Source organism: Lasioglossum baleicum, chromosome 5 (genome assembly GCF_051020765.1).
Source record: "Lasioglossum baleicum chromosome 5, iyLasBale1, whole genome shotgun sequence".
In the NCBI taxonomy this organism is placed as follows: Eukaryota; Metazoa; Arthropoda; class Insecta; order Hymenoptera; family Halictidae; genus Lasioglossum; species Lasioglossum baleicum.
The window spans coordinates 18,791,731-18,809,409 of NC_134933.1; the positions used below are offsets into that span (position 1 = coordinate 18,791,731).

A 17,679-nucleotide genomic window follows, 5' to 3' on the forward strand; every position below is an offset into this window, starting at 1 on the left:
ATATAACGACTAGACTGCAAATCTTTATGAAAAATAAAAAATATTATTTAAATAAAAATTTCTTTCTTCTTTTGATCACCTTACTAAGGTGAAACTAATACACTGGTGTCCTTAAATATTTTTAATATGTCCACGTCTTTAAGTTGTACGTACCAATTTTTACCATAAATGCATAAAGTCCGCAGTTTAATAATAACAATCGCATCGAAGCTCTGAATTTTTAAAAGAAACATAGACATCCATTAGTTGCAAATGATTATTCTTCGACTACACATTTTGTCGGAAACTTTAGAAAATTCTATAATTAGAATATAAAAGTCTTTAATTGTAGATGATTATTCTCTCTCTACAACTGAGAGAGAGGGAGAGAGAAGATCGACTTTGTTGCTTTTCTATCGGAAACAAAGAGCTGAAACACGCATTGGCAGTAGAATATTACAACATAAAACCCCTCAACAGCACATGGACAGGGCAAATGGACCTCCGGGTCGCCATTATGTCGCTTTGTAACGCAATGATCGAATGTAAACATCAATAGTGCCCGGTTTATAGAGTATTGCAGATAGAGCCAGCTCTGACCCAAATATCGAACTAGAGCAATCTATACACACATTTTCACCGGCGTCCTTGAAGAGACGAGAGTGTAATTGATTGCCAATCACCCATGAAAAGCTTGATAAGACTTGGGAAATTCGAAAAATTTGATTCAGAGTGTGAAAAGAATGAAAGGGAGAGAGAAAGATAGTGTAGAGGGTGAAGGGGGTAAGAAGAGTGAGGAGGGACTAGATTCGACATTGTCATCGGGGAAATATTAATCCTGGTTGGTATTAATCACCGGAGGCTGGGTCAGAGTGCATTGTTCGAAATGTTTGGCGGCCCTTCGCGCAAATATTTGATCCCGTCTGATTTTACCAGCGACAACAGTCCACTGCGAGGATTCTGTCGGCCTCCGATTAAAACGTGAGTCCCATTTGCGAGAAAATTTGTTTGTATGGATTTTGTCGCGGTTTACCGAGAAATTCGCAATCGTAACGTCACTGCTTGACACTATATCATTTCGTCCTTTATTATACAGGATGAGTCACCTAACGTTTGTAAATACCTCAAATAACTTTGCTGCGTTTTCAAAGATACATTAAATGTCTTGAGGACAAAGTTGGATGTTAAATGAGGCTCACACGATACCAAAGTATTATTTTATGTCATTTCTTTTAATGGAACCAAAATGCACCCAATGAAAAATAAGAATAATAAAAGTCTGCCAAGAAGGAGTGTTTCGGTCAGGGTACCTTACCTTTCTTTCTATTCACGATCAAGCATTCTGCGCAACATGATTGGTCGTGAATGATACTGATTGACTAATTGCGCAACCTGTTGTGTAAAATCAGAATTTCCTGATGTTTTGTGCAGAACAAACGGGTTGCGTTTGTCTGTGTTGTTAGCGTTTACTTACTTGTGTAACGTTTTAGTACGACAGTAATGGTGTTTTAGAGTTATTTAAATGAAAATATCTCGTGAACTACTACCTTTTCGACATACATAGGTTAGTATTTTTTATAACGAATGTCCAGCTGCATCGATTGATGTATTAAAAAATACCTCATTCCATTTGAAATCTTGTAAACAAATGACTTTGAGAAAAAATTTTTATCACCATCAAATTCGCCCCTTGAAACAGTACAACTTTATTCTGTGGAGATTGTTTGTACGACTAATAATAACCGAGATATTTAGGTGTTCCCACTTAAATGCCCCACCCAGTATAGCACACCCGCCTCCGGCTATAATTTTAGTATGTAGTTTATAAACCACATCCGCAGTTAAAGGGTCACCAACCCTGCCACAACCGCCAAGATCAACAAGTTCGTCTTTAAAAAATCGGAAGTTGCTCGATGTTCCAGCGGATGCATCGACAGGAATGCACAGTGTAGCGCATTAATGTTTAACCAAAGACCCGTGGAGAGAATACAGTACCGAGCAATTGATTTGAGAGGTTGGCGGTGCGTGTCGCTGAATGATTTAGAGAAGTTGTGCGTTCGAAAGCGATTCGCGGCACGGAAAGCAGAAAGAAATAATTGAAACGGGGGGTGGAGGGAGGTGGTTTAAGGGAGCCACGTGCGCTTGACTTACCCACACAGGGATTTACCCAGAGAAGCCGTTGCCAGCCGAGGCAATCGTGAAGTTGCGAGAGCTCGGTGCCTTTACAGGCGCAGTAGGATCGCAGCTCGGTACCAAGGATTCCCAGCATCGCTTTCCGACACTCCGACACCGGACCAGCGCATTTCGTCGTCACGCTGTCCACCGCGCAACTCTGCTCGTAATACTCCAGCTTCATCCTACACGACAGAGGAATCATGCGACTTGTAGAAATTCTGGAGAGCACTTCGAAGTTAACACTTTACCTACCGGAAGCCTATATTAATAGGATTTTCAATAATTTTGCTGTACCAAAAGAAAGCATAGAAATTTTCTTTTACATTGCAATCTTAAATGAAACTATTAGACGGCGTTATTGAGGGTGTCTTGTTAGTTCATAATGAAAATTGCAGTTACTATTGATGGTTCCATTAAAAAGTGTTTAGCCATGAACCATAGATTTTTCAAAATTAAGCAATAATCACCGGTCGGTAATGTGTCAATTGACATTGGATTGAGTCTTATTATTAGACTGCGGATCTTCATGCATTCAAGACTGTTGAAAGTCTTCGAAAAATACTAGAATATAAAATTCGATAGAATTTAGTACGATTTCAATTTAGTACACTTCCTTAAAATTTGTCTATAAAAATTGGAAATTGCATAAACACATCCGCAGTCTAGTTATTATAAATTGAATTCTGACAAAACATTTTACATCGTCGAATTATTCCGACGAAAAAAAGGCGAAAGCGAGCAGGAGCGGAAGTCGAAGAAACGTGGAGCAGGGCGCGGGACCGGTATCCCGAGGGATTAAGAGTGAATTCGTTTCGCGGGTCAGTAATAAATCAATTAAAACGGCGGCGCGTCGCGTCGACGCTCGCGTGCGCGCGTATTGTAATTTAATCGATGCGGTGGCGGGACTGATCGATATCATTAAATCGATACCCGGTGAAAATTTCCAATTTCGCCGGTGCACGCGTCCGCGGAATTTCCAATCGACCGGACAGAAGCGTCGATTTCTCTTCAATTTCCGCATCGGATCAATCGGCGGCCGATTTTAATTAGATCTCGTTAATCGAGCCGCGATAAATAAATTCCCTGTGTGTATTTTGATTCTTCTCGCTCTTTTTTCTTCACTCTGCCGAAGTGGGTATCGTTTATCTAATTAGGCGACACGGAGGACACGCGAGGTGACATACGACTCGAAGAAGAATGTATTACTGCGGTTGATCCTTTTTCTAACTTGCGTGGTCTTTCTCTTACAGAAATAAAGTGTTTCACTACGAGACCGGGAGTGGATCAAACCACGTCTCGTTGACTCGCAATTTAACTTTCAAATTGAAAGCGTAGCCCAAAGCCAGTCGGCAGAAAAACGGAGAAGGATCCGCAGTTTAATCAGGACCCCGGTTTATCCGGATCCGCGATACCATCTCGCGATAACAATTCCCCAGCCGTACGCGCCGCTGATTAATTTTTACGATCTTAATGCGGACACAATTAATCTTCGATACCGCTGGGTGGACGCCCCTGGATTGCGTCGGACGCATTTGTTCACATTAATCGAGCTCTTGTTTAAACGATCTCGTCTTCGACTGCCGTTCGATAATTTCTTTCTATAAAATTTTTCGAAGGCCGTGAACATTTTCTTGCATTCTATTAAAAAATTGTGGAGCCCTGAAAATGTTCCGGCGATCGCTTCAACTTTTTTCGGAACCCTGAAAATTTTCGTACGGTCTTTTAAAATTCGTTGGAGTACCAAATATTTTTGCGCGGGCTCTCAACAGTTTTTGGTAGTTGTTAACACGTTTTCGCAGCCTTGTGAAATTTATTTCGTGACCTATATTTGGTTCGACGGCTCTCGGATTTTTTTTTGGCCGATGGATAATACTATATGTTCGTTGATTCTAAAAGCGGACCGTCCGATGGGAAAAGTTTACTTTGAAAATAATCGTCAAAGACTGGAAACAGTTAATTTCCACAATCCACAGCTGCTAATCCTCTCAACGCACGCGTTACACGTTACAGTGTCTTTTGAGTCATTCTCGTGGCGTTATTGGACCGTCAAGCGGGCCGGTGCAAAAGAGATTGTTACCGAAGATATCGGGAACGAATGGTCGACCATTTCCATGATTAAATACTTTTATCATGTCTCTTTTCACCGGTCTATCAGCCGCTCTCGCAGCCTCGTGCTCTGCTTTCTAATTAAACCATTGAGAACCAACAGTAGTTGATCAAACAGAGAATTATCAGCTGCGGTGGATCTTTCCCGGTCAATATACACTTCTCACATTAATGAAAACCGCCAATAGAAATTTGCTGGCTCCTCAAAGTCGAAATAAAATTATCAAAAAGTCGAAAGCACTTTTCAACCCTAATTGAAATGAACTTTTACGAAAATTACTATATTAACATCCACATCTTATGATTAGATAGGGCAGGCCTCAGCTCAGACCTTAAATTCTTCTAGTATTTTTACTGTTTGAAATTACAAGCTCACCTGCAGCCACCATTTTCCTTGCAGATCTCAGCCAGGCTATGGCAGGTCGGCATTTCTAATCCTTCGACCCGCTGCGCGCACGCAGGATGCATTTTCTCCTGCGCCACGATGCACTCGTCCCTGCCACCCGTCTTCCTGCAAAATTCAATTATCCGAAATTTATTCCCGCGACTCGCTGGGACGCGTTGTGGATTACAGGAATCCTCTTGAAGATATTAAAACAAGAATGGCCCCAATTAACATTATTTCACGAAGTACAGTGGTATGTAATCGGAAAAATCATTGAAAGGTGTACTGCGAATAAAAAAATGTTTGGAAACCACGCAATACTGTGGCGATTGCACAGCTCAAAAATATTTTGTCTCGACGCGACGAGTAGATAGGATAATTTTTAACGAGCCTTAAACCGATTAGCCGAAAATGATGGACCTCCAGAAAATGTTTGGCAAGTGGATCAGGAAGAATTCCGCGCATCACAGAGTCGTGATTAGACAGTTAAAAAATGTTCCATCTCGTCGAAATCCTGTCTAGACGAGTAGGACAATTTTTAACGAAGCGTAAAGCGATTAGCCGAGAACAGGGGCTTAATTGATGGATCCTCGGCGGTAATGGGATTGCTCTTCGATGCGAGGGAAGGAATTCGATTGATCGGGCGAGGCCACGGTCGACAGAAACAACGGGAAGACGCGGCAGCGATTTACTGCACGAAAGAGCACCATCCGAAAGTCGTCCGGGAATAAGAGACTTCTATCTGTCCGCTTCGGGGTTTCCGGGGAGCTTTAAGGGAGGAATTCCCAGGCAGACAGGCGACGCGAGGTGGGTATTGCTCAACGAGCATTAAACGAGCCTGCTACGTATTTTATTCGGCCCCGAGACTTTTCGTTCCGCCGTTCGACTCTCGTTTCCTTTACGTTATCCCCCGCCGTCTGTGCTGTTCTCTCATCCTCTCCTACCTCCTTCTCTACGCTGTGTTTCTCCTTTTTACAACCGCGTAACGAGCACTCGAAATCGTTCTATCGCGCACTTTTCGATTTACTTAATCCTTTATGCTTAGGGAAATCTGTACCCGCGGATAGACATCTTCCATTCCAGATTTATCAGCTCTTTCAATTTCCCAGATTGTTCGGACAATATTTCAGCCGATTTCGTTGCGTCGCGTCGTGATTTTACGAATTTGTTGAAAGTAGGCAGCGCATGCGAAGATGCAACTAAATTTACTTCCCAAAATTATGCGAAGCAATTATTTTTGGAACACAAGAAGAGAATTATATTTGTGTATAAAAATTTAATGAATCTACAAGCGTTACAACTGTGAGAAGAGGATTTCTTCTACATATGTCAATTTTTAATGAGTGTAAAAGAGTTGAAATTGTGAGAAGCGGATTTCTTGCATATAAATTTTTGATGAACGTATAAGGGATGAAATCGTCAATTGGGTCGAGAAGATGTCTTGTATATAAATTTTTGACGAGTGTGCGGGGGTTGAAATCGGCCAATCTCGGTAAGAAAAATTTTATTACTGCATAAACGAAGGGATTACCTTCTCCCCGAAGGTATACCTTGTCTGCCGGATGATGGTAAAGAGAGGATTTTGAATTCTGTTGAAAGGGTGGCCGAGGATCGCGGGTTTGACGCTGAATTTCCCAGGAATAGTAATAGATCGAGTGAGACAATTAGTGTACGAGCGAGGCCTGCTCCGGAATTGATAAATTCAGGGGTGGCCGGTGACGTCTTCAGTCGGAATAAAAGAATAATGCGAGGAGAATGAACGGAGAGTGCAAGGAAAGGGGACAAAAATGGAGGGGGACACAGCAGATGGAAAGTTAGCGCATTGTTTCGTGGCCGAAAGCCACTTAAAAGTTAAAGGATCTTCTTCCGGGAAAAGAAACCTCTGGTATCGTTCGCATAAAAGGATCAGAGATGCAGAACTTAAGGTATTTCACCGGGTAGACCTTTGTTAGTTAGGGCCACTCTTGTTAAACCACTGAATCCTCTCCCGCGGTCTTTTAACATCGGTTTACTTAGGATTATGGGCAGGTGTACAAAGGCCGAGGGTTTTCATTAATTACGTCAATGCCATAGGTTATGCATTTTGTTCGGCAATTAACATACTTGAAAGGTCCTTGTTAAGACCCTTGAGCAGATTAACGCCCAAGGGAGAACTTAAGGGTCTTTAATAGATCTCTGTGAATGCCTTTTAGGGATCCCTGAAAGCCTCTATGAGGACTGGTGGTCCTTTAAGAATGCGTAAGAGCTTGCGTTTGATATTGAAGATTTCGTGGAGATGTTCTAATAGGTCGAAAAAATTTTGAACGATTGTTGGAGGTTCCTAAGAGCATCTGAAACAGCTGAAGGTTTACTAGAGGACTTCAAGGACTTCCACAGAATTCCGAAAGTTCGTTAGAGACGTATAGGTGCTTCCATATAATCCTGAAAGGTATTTAGAGGTCGATAAGGTCGTCCACAAAATGTTGAAAGTCCTGCAAAGGACAGATATAACGAGTCCAGAAAATTCTGAAAGACCTGCAGAGGTCATGCAATGACTCAAGAGAATATTGGAGAACCTGTACAGATTTCGAGATGAAAATTTAAAATGTTCATTAGAGGTTTAATAAAATCTTGATAAGAATAGAAGGTCTTTCAGAAGATTCCAAACACCTCCACAGTCTCACACAGGCCTCGAGAAGATCCCTAAAGGCTTAAAGTAAGTTTTAGTGGCTCATTAAAGGTTCCTGAGTGTTTCTAAAATACTGGGAGCCTTACAAATGTCTCCAAGTATCTTCATAAAATCTTGAAGACAATCCAAAAGTCTCTAGAAGCCACCATAAAATGCTGAAGGTCGTCTACAATATCTTAATGCTTCTAAAAAATTCTGAAGATCCTCCAAATGTGTCCAATAGTCTCCACAAAATTCTAAAGGTCTTCCAAAGGTTCGTAAAGGCCTCCAGAAAATCTTGGAAGTCGTTTCTCCATCATAGTTCTCTCATTGACAACTCACCTGCACAGACAGAACGCTATTTCCACGGAGTGTTTGTGGTTGGCTGACTTGTAGAAGTTCTGCAGAGCATCCATGCACTCGTTCCTCGCGCAACTCGTCGAGTCGCAATGATTCAGCACCGGCTCTAGGAGCACCTTACACTCCGGATCGTTCCTAGAACGAGACGCAACGGAAATGATCGCATGCGAAATCCAGAACCAAGCATCCTCCGTGACGAGATCAAGTCTATAAATCCCTACAAACCCAGTGAACCGGATGATTTTATCCTTTCGAGGAAATTATAGTAGGCTTTACGAATAATGCACGAAATTCCATAGAAAATCGGCGTAACGCGTGCATCCTGCATGCCGCGCAAATTAAAGGAAATGTTCCAAGACTTCTCGCTAATTGCACTGTCCAACAGTCAAACAACGTTTTGATTCTCTATGCGATTCTTATAGAGTTTTTCGCGCTGATTCCGAATTACTTTCGAGTTGATTACAGGTAATCCTGCAATGTAGAGACTGTATACAGTATTCCGACTCACTTGCAAGCGGTGTAGGCGTGATGACACGTGCTGGAGAGGATGACTTTCACTGGCTGCTGGATTTTATCCAGGTCGGACGAGGCAGATGGCAATACCACAGACGTCACTGCACAGAAATGCAACAAAAATGTTTAACAAGCTGTAATCCAACGGCGCATCTCATCTAAATGTTTTCATTCGTTGTCGTAGAATATATGAAAATTGTGTAAAGAATTTTCGAGAATATTATCTCAACTTTCAAGAGATCAAGGATGTTATAAATGCAATTAATGTCATGATCAATGCAAATGAACTCGTTACGATTCACAGTCTATTAGGAAGCATCGGGGGAAAAGTAGAGGTAAAAATAAAAATGGGGTCACGATGCAAATTCAGATGTTTATACAGCGTGTCTCAAAATTCATTCAACATCCGGAAATGGGAGGTTCTTGAGATCATTTGGAACGACATTTTCCTTTGAAAAAGTGGCGTCCGCAGCTTTGTTAAGGAGTTATTAACGGAAAAACACAGACCAATCAGAGCGCGTCCTAGACGCGTCTTGGCACAATCGAGGTCGCGCTCTGATTGGTCCGTGTTTTTCGTTAATAACTCCTTAACGAAGCCACAGACGCCTTTTGTGCAAAGGAAAATGTTGCTTCAAATGATCTCGGGAACCTCCCATTTCCGGATGTTGAAGGAATTTTCAGACACCGTGTAGAGACCGTAAACGTTGGAGATTCTATGTATTTCCTCAGCGACTGAAAATTGAAGCGGATCGTAGGTTCGGTTATTATTCGGTTTTGTTTGTGCTCGAAGTCGCGGCGCGGCGTCCTATCAACGAGCAATTCTGCTGGGAAGCAGAGATCGGGGAACCGCAGGCTGAGATTCATCGGGTAAACAGTAGCTTGCTCACCGGTACGGCGTAACAAGCGGAGAAATCGAGCGGAACCGCATTCCGAGGATGGCAACAAATTTTCCGTGGGTCGTGGCGCGACGTAGCCGGATAATCGCATGGATTTCCGTCGACACGGGATCTACGCGCGTAATTCTTGTTCCTCCGTTCGAACGCGGGGGCGTGCCGCCGCATTCTTGCCTCCAAGCCCACCGGAAGATCGCTATCGAGCCACTGTCGACACACGTTCTCGCGGAATGCAGTCTTAAGCTCGATTCACATCGCGGGATCATATACTGACGCTCCTGATACACGAACTTCCCAAAATATGAAATAACTCCGCCATTTTATAAGATTTTTCACTTTTCAAAATTGATATCAAAATTGGTAAAAAATTCTCAAATGTCAGCCAGATACTCGAGGTTCACTGCAAGCACGACCCGTTTAAATCAATGTAGCAACTTTTCCCCGCAGCACGAGTGGCCCAAGGGTGTACACCTAATCGGGATCAAGCTGTAGACTCACGGTACGAATGATAAATCATTTGGCCACCGAGTGGCCTGGCTGAGGGTGCGCCGCGAGAGAAAGGGAGGCGAGAAGGGGGTCTCGTTCGGGAATCTTGAATATTTATCGGCCGATATTTATCCACGCTGCGGCCGCCGTTTGAAAACAATGGCTGAGAATAATTGTTTATTTATGCAAATCGACCGCGGCCCCGGTTCCGCGGGACAGGTCGGAGTTTAAACTGCTTCGAGCGCCGTAAGAGGAAACTGTGGAAGAAATCGTGAAGAAATCGGACGCTGTTTCGATCGTTGGATCGCTGGGTTTGCGAGATATCGGAATCCTCTCGAAGGAGTTATTTTGAATCTCGATAGGGAAAAGACGAGTCTTGAACGCACGCGCAAAGGCTCGATACTGAATATTCAACCGCGCGGTTTGTCCCGTTCCGAAAGAAATCGCGGTATTTCCATAAGCGCGCCAGGGCGGCCGGCGCGGCGCGGCGTTTTAAACAAACTTCGCGGGCAACTTGAAATAAACTTTCGCATTAAGGGGCTGGAATAAATGTATAAGGTTAATGCAAGAATTATGCAGCGGGGGCCGCGAAATCCTCGCCGGCTCCGTATTAATTGTCGCGACGAATCGCGGCGCTGGACGGCCGATGCAAATCGACACGGAACGGCGAACTTTCCGGGGACCTGTTTGTTTTTATTCATCCCGGGCCAGGCAAGCTTTACCGCTAATCAGTCAGACTTCACCGCTCCCAGTGGTAGGCTAAACCTGCGAGCTCTGAATTCCCTCGAACCGTTCGAACGCAGTTTTATACATGGTGGGGCGTTATAAACAGATCCCCTGAATAACTCGCCTCCTGTTTTTCTTTTTATTGAGAGCTGAAACGGAACTCCCCATAGGGGGTTATAAAGCTGTACACTAGGATTAACATAAGGTCTGACATACATGTGGTTGATAGGATATCTTACTGTTACACATTAGTAGTGTAGACACAGCATTAAGTATAATTACATAACTTTAAATCTTTAACTTACATTGCTTGAAACAATTTAAACGAAGATGACATGCCTGAATATTCGGTTCATAAAGTAACGATCTGATATTTAAGGGTGGGAACAAATTGAGGTAGAAATTGAAGTAGAAATTTATTCGTCAATCGTTGATTAAATATTTGCCCAACTCTGCCACCGCCATACCGATCTTCATTTTGATTAAAATCGCTATCATTCAACCAAAAGAGTAATGGGCTGACAGCCGAAACCCAATAGATGAGTTAAAGACATGAAATAAGAAGGACTAGATTCGCAAATAAAATAGCCAATTAGCATGAATATGCCAATGTAAGCTCGTCTTTCGATCACTAAAAAAATCAGAAACTCGTTCATCACCAACAAATAAATGCGTATTACACGGCCCCATCGGATTCTCCGACAGTTCTGAATAGGGAGCAATGAGAAAAAGCCGCTTCAAAATTTCCCGGAGACCGATGCTCGATATCTCTATAATTGACAATAAGGATTCAGGGGAACCATGATCCGCCCTCGAGGAGCTCCATTCAGGGGCGGACGGTCGAAGTTAAAACGAGATGAAACGAGAGGGAACCGGGGCTCTCTGGAAGGATCCCGCCGATGACGAATGTTCGGCATCGTTAACCAGCTACCCTCCCTCAATTGATGAACTCGATGGCCGGGGTTAACGGCCGCGGGACTCCGGGAACCCTTCTGAATATCGGTGGAACCATCATCGCTGCCACTAGCGAAGAAAAACTGTTCGGGACAGGCAGTGGGGTGGCTGAGACGGCCGAATGACTAGCCATAAGTCAGCGGCTGTGAGGAGCGTGCCTTCGACGCACTTTATTAAGACAAACGACCGCCCTACACCCCTACCATCGTCTAATTACGGCACACCGAATCTTCCCGGCGTGGGACGCTTTATCTTTGACCTTGCGCTGCTCTCTAGCGAATCTCTATTCTGTATTCACTCGGAAGAACGTTTATTTCAGTATTGAACGTCTATTCCGCTTCTGGGGACGTTCCCTCGTCTCAAGGCCGAGATTCGGCTTTCCAAAAATTGCTATACAAAGCTCGAAGATGCTTCTACATCCTCAAATTTCTTTGGAATTTTTCGTTACATAATTACCTCTGGAATAAATGATTAATGTTACCTAGTTTCGGACGTCATAGACGTGCTGTCGACGTCCTCGGGAAACGAGGTTTCTAAAATATTAAATAACTCTGACATTTCTCAATATTCTTGCATTCTAAAAATTGCTAGAGAAAGGCAACAGATGCACCTATATACTCTAAAAAAAATTGGAATTCTTCGCAAAGTAGTTTCCCGTCAAAACATTCCCGAACTTCATCTAGCTTCGGACATGCTGGTCTAAAAGGAAGATATAAATTGATTTGAACATTTTCTGCCAGAACTTGAAAATCCCCGTCCTTGTTCAATTGATTGTTTTAGTCCGCGAAGATCCAAGGATTAAAATAAACTTCAAAAGAGAATACTTCGGAAGACTTTCCTCTGATCCGTAACACTTCGAAAGAATTATTAATCGCGACTGTGGCCCCGCCATTGAGAGATCGTTTTGTTTTATTAGCCGATAAACTCTCTGCCAAACAAATCCTATATCCTAACGGATTTATAGGGCACGGGAAACGTCTTCGTCAGAGTTCTATCTTCGTTCCGGTGAACCTGATACAGCATTTAATAGACATCTCTGAGGCTTCTCTCCCGTAACTTTATTCGGTAACTCGAGCGAAGAGAGTTAAATTGTGACAGGCTTCTCTCGAATCCAATGTTCTCGATCGCACTGTGTAAATACTGCTCTCGGTGTCAATAAAAAACGAGGGGGGAATCAATTATGGAGTCGAACAGCTTCCCGGAAAAGCGGTTGCTCGAGTTCCCAGAGAACGTTAAACGTGTGAAACACTTTTCACTCTCGCTATCGATACTTCCGTGGAGCCGTTCGAACGTGGAACAATGTAAATAAAATCGTATCGCTGCATTAAACACGCAGCGATTCGTTTCGCGGAGCCTTGAGGAAGCGATGTGCAGTCAATTCTAGGTTTAAAGTCTATCGAGTGAATTCTATCGAATAGATTCACCAATACAGTAGTCGATCTTTCCAAATAATTCCTGGAGAAACTGCATGATTCAGAGGCACAGTCATGCAAAAATCTATGCATACAACGGCTCTAACAAGCATTGCGAATTTTCGATTTTTTCCGATTTAAAAAATCAGAAAAAGTAGGCTATTTTTGAAGCTCAATGTCATCAACCTTCACAGCCCTTCGTTCATTTTTAAAAAAATATTTTTGCAGTATACAAGGAGTGGGAAAAATATTTTCCCGTGATTCTAATGAAGAAACACGTGGAATGAAATTGCTAATTAAATATTAAAATTAGGAATGACAGTGAATACATCCTCTGACCTTCGATCATCTTTTACACACGAGAAAATTTATGTAGAAAAGGTGGGTTCACAAAAATTTCAGTCGACATTTGATCTATGATACTTTTGCTGGAGGAATCTGCATACCCCGGCTCTCAGAAGTTTTCTAATGGTCGACAATGTTACAACAGAGAACAGCAATAAGGAGAATGAATAAAAAGTTTCAGGGCACGAAGGGTGTTCCTTATGCCTCCTTAGCCATCAAAAACATCCCCGTTGGTCGATCGACGAGCATCGGCGCGCCCACGAAGGCGCCATAACTTTCGACGACCTACAGAAGGCGACTTTATTTAGGGTGGATCGGCGGTGATCGATTCAAGGCCACCGGTTGTACCACCCTCGTAGCCAGAGTGCCACCCCTAAACTCCTCGAATATCAATAAAGCCGATTCACCTCTTGAAAGGAAGTCTCGCGCGACGTCGAGACGCCTCTTGTCGAGAATGAATTTATACGCGACCTTTACCCTCGAGGAAAACTTCCATACTCGTTCAGAAAATGGGAAATATTTATCCAAGAACAGGTGGACAATGATGAAGAAATGAATAAAGCATCCACCGAAATTAAGCAAAGAAGGAACGTTTCAAGATGGCACTGGACAAAAATTAGGCAAGTACAGGATGTATAAAAAGTATTGGTCATCTGTTTTAACTTTAACAACTTATATTTTAATAACTATTTGTTTGCGATATATGGTTCGTTACAAACTTCCTCTCTTCTAGATAAGTAGTCAGTGTTGATGTAAAAGCCAACTTTAACAACAATTTTCTTTATCACGGACAATTTTGCGGCATGATTCACCCCTATGACGAACAACCATTGTAACTTTTTATACATCTTGAACATGTTTCAGTAAAATTGTACTCGATTTTCACATATTACTAGACTGCGAATCTTTATGCAAAACAAAAAATGTTTGCATTGATTGCAAGACACAGGAGTCAAATAACAATTTCATTCTTCTTTTAATTATCTTACTAAGGTGAAACTGATACACTGATGACGGTAAATCATTTTAATACCTCCACTGTTTTAAATCGTACGTACCCATTTTCGTCATAAATGCATAAAATCCGCAGTCTACATATTACATATTGCTATACACAGATGATTGTAGAGGAATTAAGAAATTATCAAAATTTTAACTTGTCTGGTTTTTGTACCAAAGCCTGACACCATAGGAAGATTCAGTACTATAAAAATGTGATAAGAATCCAGCGTGTTTCTTTTCAATTGTCTTCGAAGTAAGAAATCAGAAAACAAAAAAGAAGAATGGCGAGGCGGTTCCAGACGAACACACCGGTGTCCCTAATATTTTACTCGGCCGTGAATCGATGACGAAAGATTCCGGGAAGGGCACGCTCGTTTTTATCCGTGATAGGGAACGATTTCCCTCATTCGCGAGTCTAACGATCCTCGTCGAGTTTCTACGTCCGTGCACCTGCGTCACCGGAAAGGTTCGAAGAGCCTAGCTCTCCTAGCCAGCCGCCTGCAGATATATCCAGATAGGAGAGAGATAGAGAGAGAGAGAGAGAGAGAGAGAGAGAAGGAAGAGCACACAGCATCGATCTCGAGAGGAGCCAGAGAGACGGACACCGGTTCCAATTACCGGCGGGTTCGAATTGGCCGTGTTTCTCCGGCCAACTCGAGGAATCTGTCTGCGATCGAGTCAAGGAACCGCCCTACCCGCGTACCTCCCGCTCCAACAATTGATATTCCTACCTTCGAGGATCCTATTCGACGATCCTTTGTAGCACCGACGACGACCAGGCTCCAGTCCTTGTCCTATCGACGAACGCTCGCCTAACTATTCCCCAGAACTTGCTGTCAACACTTTTATTCGCTTAGACACTCTCCGGATATTTAACGCTAAATATCTCCGACCGTCAAGTGATCTTTTCTATTTGACAATTAATCAAATTATTAAGACGCCTTCGTGGGATTGGATAAATTTCTTTATCGAACGTGTAACAAAAACCGATCAGAAGGATTTGCTAGCTTCTCCACAGAATTGTCCGATCTTCTAATTTAACTAATTATACGTGGCTAGAACTCGGGGCAGAACTCGTATTACACTACTTTGACTCGTGCTTGCTTCTCGGGCAATTTCTCTCGGATTCACATATGGATTGATAGCTATCGATCACTATGCTTTTTGCTGCTCGTCAGAAAACGAATCTTGACAGAATCTGATCTGTTTGATCAGGTATTTGTTTGGCCTGTCCCCACTACTCTAAAAGACTCGTCGACCGGTAATTAACGGCCGATTGCTTAATTATCCAATTAACTTCGAGCACGCGGAATCGGCAGCGCCGCGATTGCTGGAGTAGCGTACATGGGGCGGCGGTTTTCCGGCCGTTTTTCCCCGTTATTTTTCCCGTTTATTAGCAACCGCGGTAATTGGCCGGGCAACGCGGAATATCCATTACAATCTCGCGAATGCAAATACATGCTCGAGCGGACCGCAGGATATAGAATTACATAGCCGGCACAAGGATCGATTCGAATATACTGCGAGGAGGCCTCTGCCTTTCAACGCGACTGGATTCATTTATTTCCCAACAATTAACATTATTGAGTATCGCAGTTAGATCCCAGATTAACACACTGTACACTCTGATGATTTCAATAGAAGGATTTTTGAATAGTCGCAAGAATTACTGCTAACTAATGCAATTATACTTCATTCTTTTGAACTGACTTCGAAAAAGGAGGAGGTTACTCAATTCGATCTGTATGTGCCTTTTTTTATGTATGTCGTCCCGTGAAAAAATGTTGCATTTTTTATTCCTTACGATTTTATTTGCGAGAAAAGAATTATTTCATGTATGTTCACCGATTACTCCGAGATGGATGGACCAATCAGGACGAAACCTTCTGCATTTTGTAGGGTATGTCTCCCGACTGAAAACAAATTCTGCATGTTTTCATTCTTTGCGGTTTTTATTGCAAATAACCAATGAGACCGAGAAGCCATCCTACAGTGTTCTACAAATTCTGCTCGCTCCACTAAAAAGTGTGAAATAAAAAAATATATCAAACCGACATTTCATGTGTGTATTCACATAAATTAAATGGAAATTATTTCATACATTTTAGTGCATTTTTCTAGTGCGTTTCGAAGTAGGTTTAATTTTTTTTATAAAACTTTTTTTTTGCAGCATTTTCTGTATTCATTTATTCTTTTGTCTGGTACAAATGTATTTAATTCTATCGTTCATAAAATGTGGATGGAGTAAAACGCGACTTTATAGATATTATAAACAGAAATGTATGTGTGTGTGAATGATAAATATTCTATAGAATCGTCTAAATTGTGTAAAATTTAGTCGCTCTAAACGATCGATAGCTCAAGGGTCGATCCGACCTCTCCAAGGACCATTCTCAAGTACAAGTCGCGAAAACTATCGAAATAATAATTACTCGGCGAATTTACACGAGACCGGCAATAATTAACGCACAGTCAATGGGTATAAGAATTTCCGCAGCTTTCATCCGGTGGCCCAATTACTTCCGTTTTGCGGGCAATGGAGGCGCGAATGCGCGAAGGATTCAGCGGCGGTTCCGTGATTAAAGGGAGAGAGAGGCTCGGATTATTATTTTTAACGTGTGCACAGAATCACGCTCTCAACCCACTTTCACGTTAATTAAACGAAACGCGAACCCCGAGACACGTGTCTACGTTTGGCCGAACGATATCGCACCTGAGGACACGTGAGAAAATTCGAAACCACGGATCCTCGATCCTCGGTCGTCGTAAAACGTCGGCGGTCATAAAACGTTAAATGTTGTTACAGTAAATGTTCTATAAACGCGAACGCATCGGGGGGATTTCTTCGCGTTTTTCGATCGTGGTCCTACTTTTTTCGAGCTTCAAAGGCCGAGCCGAACGTAGAGAAGGACAGCGCGTGTAAAGCGAGACCACGCGCGGGCCTTTGAACTGTGCCGGCGACTGCGACTCTCCGCGTCTCTTTCTTTTCTATACGCGCTATCCTTCCTTGCGCCCGAAACGTCCATCGTCATTTAAACCTCTACAGTTTAGATACCATCGAAGGAAACCTATCGAATTGGAGCGTTTCCATCCGTCAGGAAAAGGCACACTTTTTGTAGTTTTTCAACTGTTTTAAGTAATGTACTTAAGATTTATTTAATTTTGTTTCTTATCAAAAAATTGTAATGGAGCGAGCGACGCGCGTGACTTGACACGGTGTTCGGTTTTGCGACATGATCGGTCATAGTTCATCGCGTCTTTATATTTGCGAAACCGAACGTTAAATAATAAAAATATAAAACAGTTCAGCATATTTTATAAAGTAATTTTTCTCGTTTTTTAATCTTTGCCTAGCGTCGAGATCGCAATTTCTCTTTCTTTTTCACTCGCTATACATACTCTTATGTTCTAAAGTCACTTCATATGTACATACCGTCAATTAAACCACTAAATTCTGTTCAAATTATATCGTGTTTGGTATCATTTTAATCAGAAAAATGCCTGAAATATGGTAGTGAAAGTCCCATAACAGAATCATGGAAAATGAAGAAGTTTGACTGTTGGTGTAACGTTTAGATGACTCACGGGCGTTTGAACTGTGCCGGCGCGCTGCGACTCTGCGTCTCTTTCTTTCACATACGCTGTCCTTCCTCGCGCTCGACACTTTCATCGTCAATTAAACCACTAAATTCTGCT

General features: G+C 42.5%; 1 protein-coding gene across 3 annotated transcripts in view; it reads right to left on the reverse strand.

Annotated features, from left to right (window-relative positions):
- Window positions 1-17,679, reverse strand: part of Gfrl (Glial cell line-derived neurotrophic family receptor-like) — a 435,405-nt gene that overhangs the window by 60,224 nt on the left and 357,502 nt on the right. For all 3 annotated transcript variants that reach the window (XM_076423703.1, XM_076423705.1, XM_076423704.1), the window contains 4 exons: window positions 8,161-8,266; window positions 7,635-7,787; window positions 4,637-4,771; window positions 2,131-2,336 (listed from right to left, as the gene is read on the reverse strand). In XM_076423703.1, the coding sequence (XP_076279818.1) occupies window positions 2,131-2,336; window positions 4,637-4,771; window positions 7,635-7,787; window positions 8,161-8,266 (600 nt within the window). The remainder of the gene's footprint in view (window positions 1-2,130; window positions 2,337-4,636; window positions 4,772-7,634; window positions 7,788-8,160; window positions 8,267-17,679) is intronic.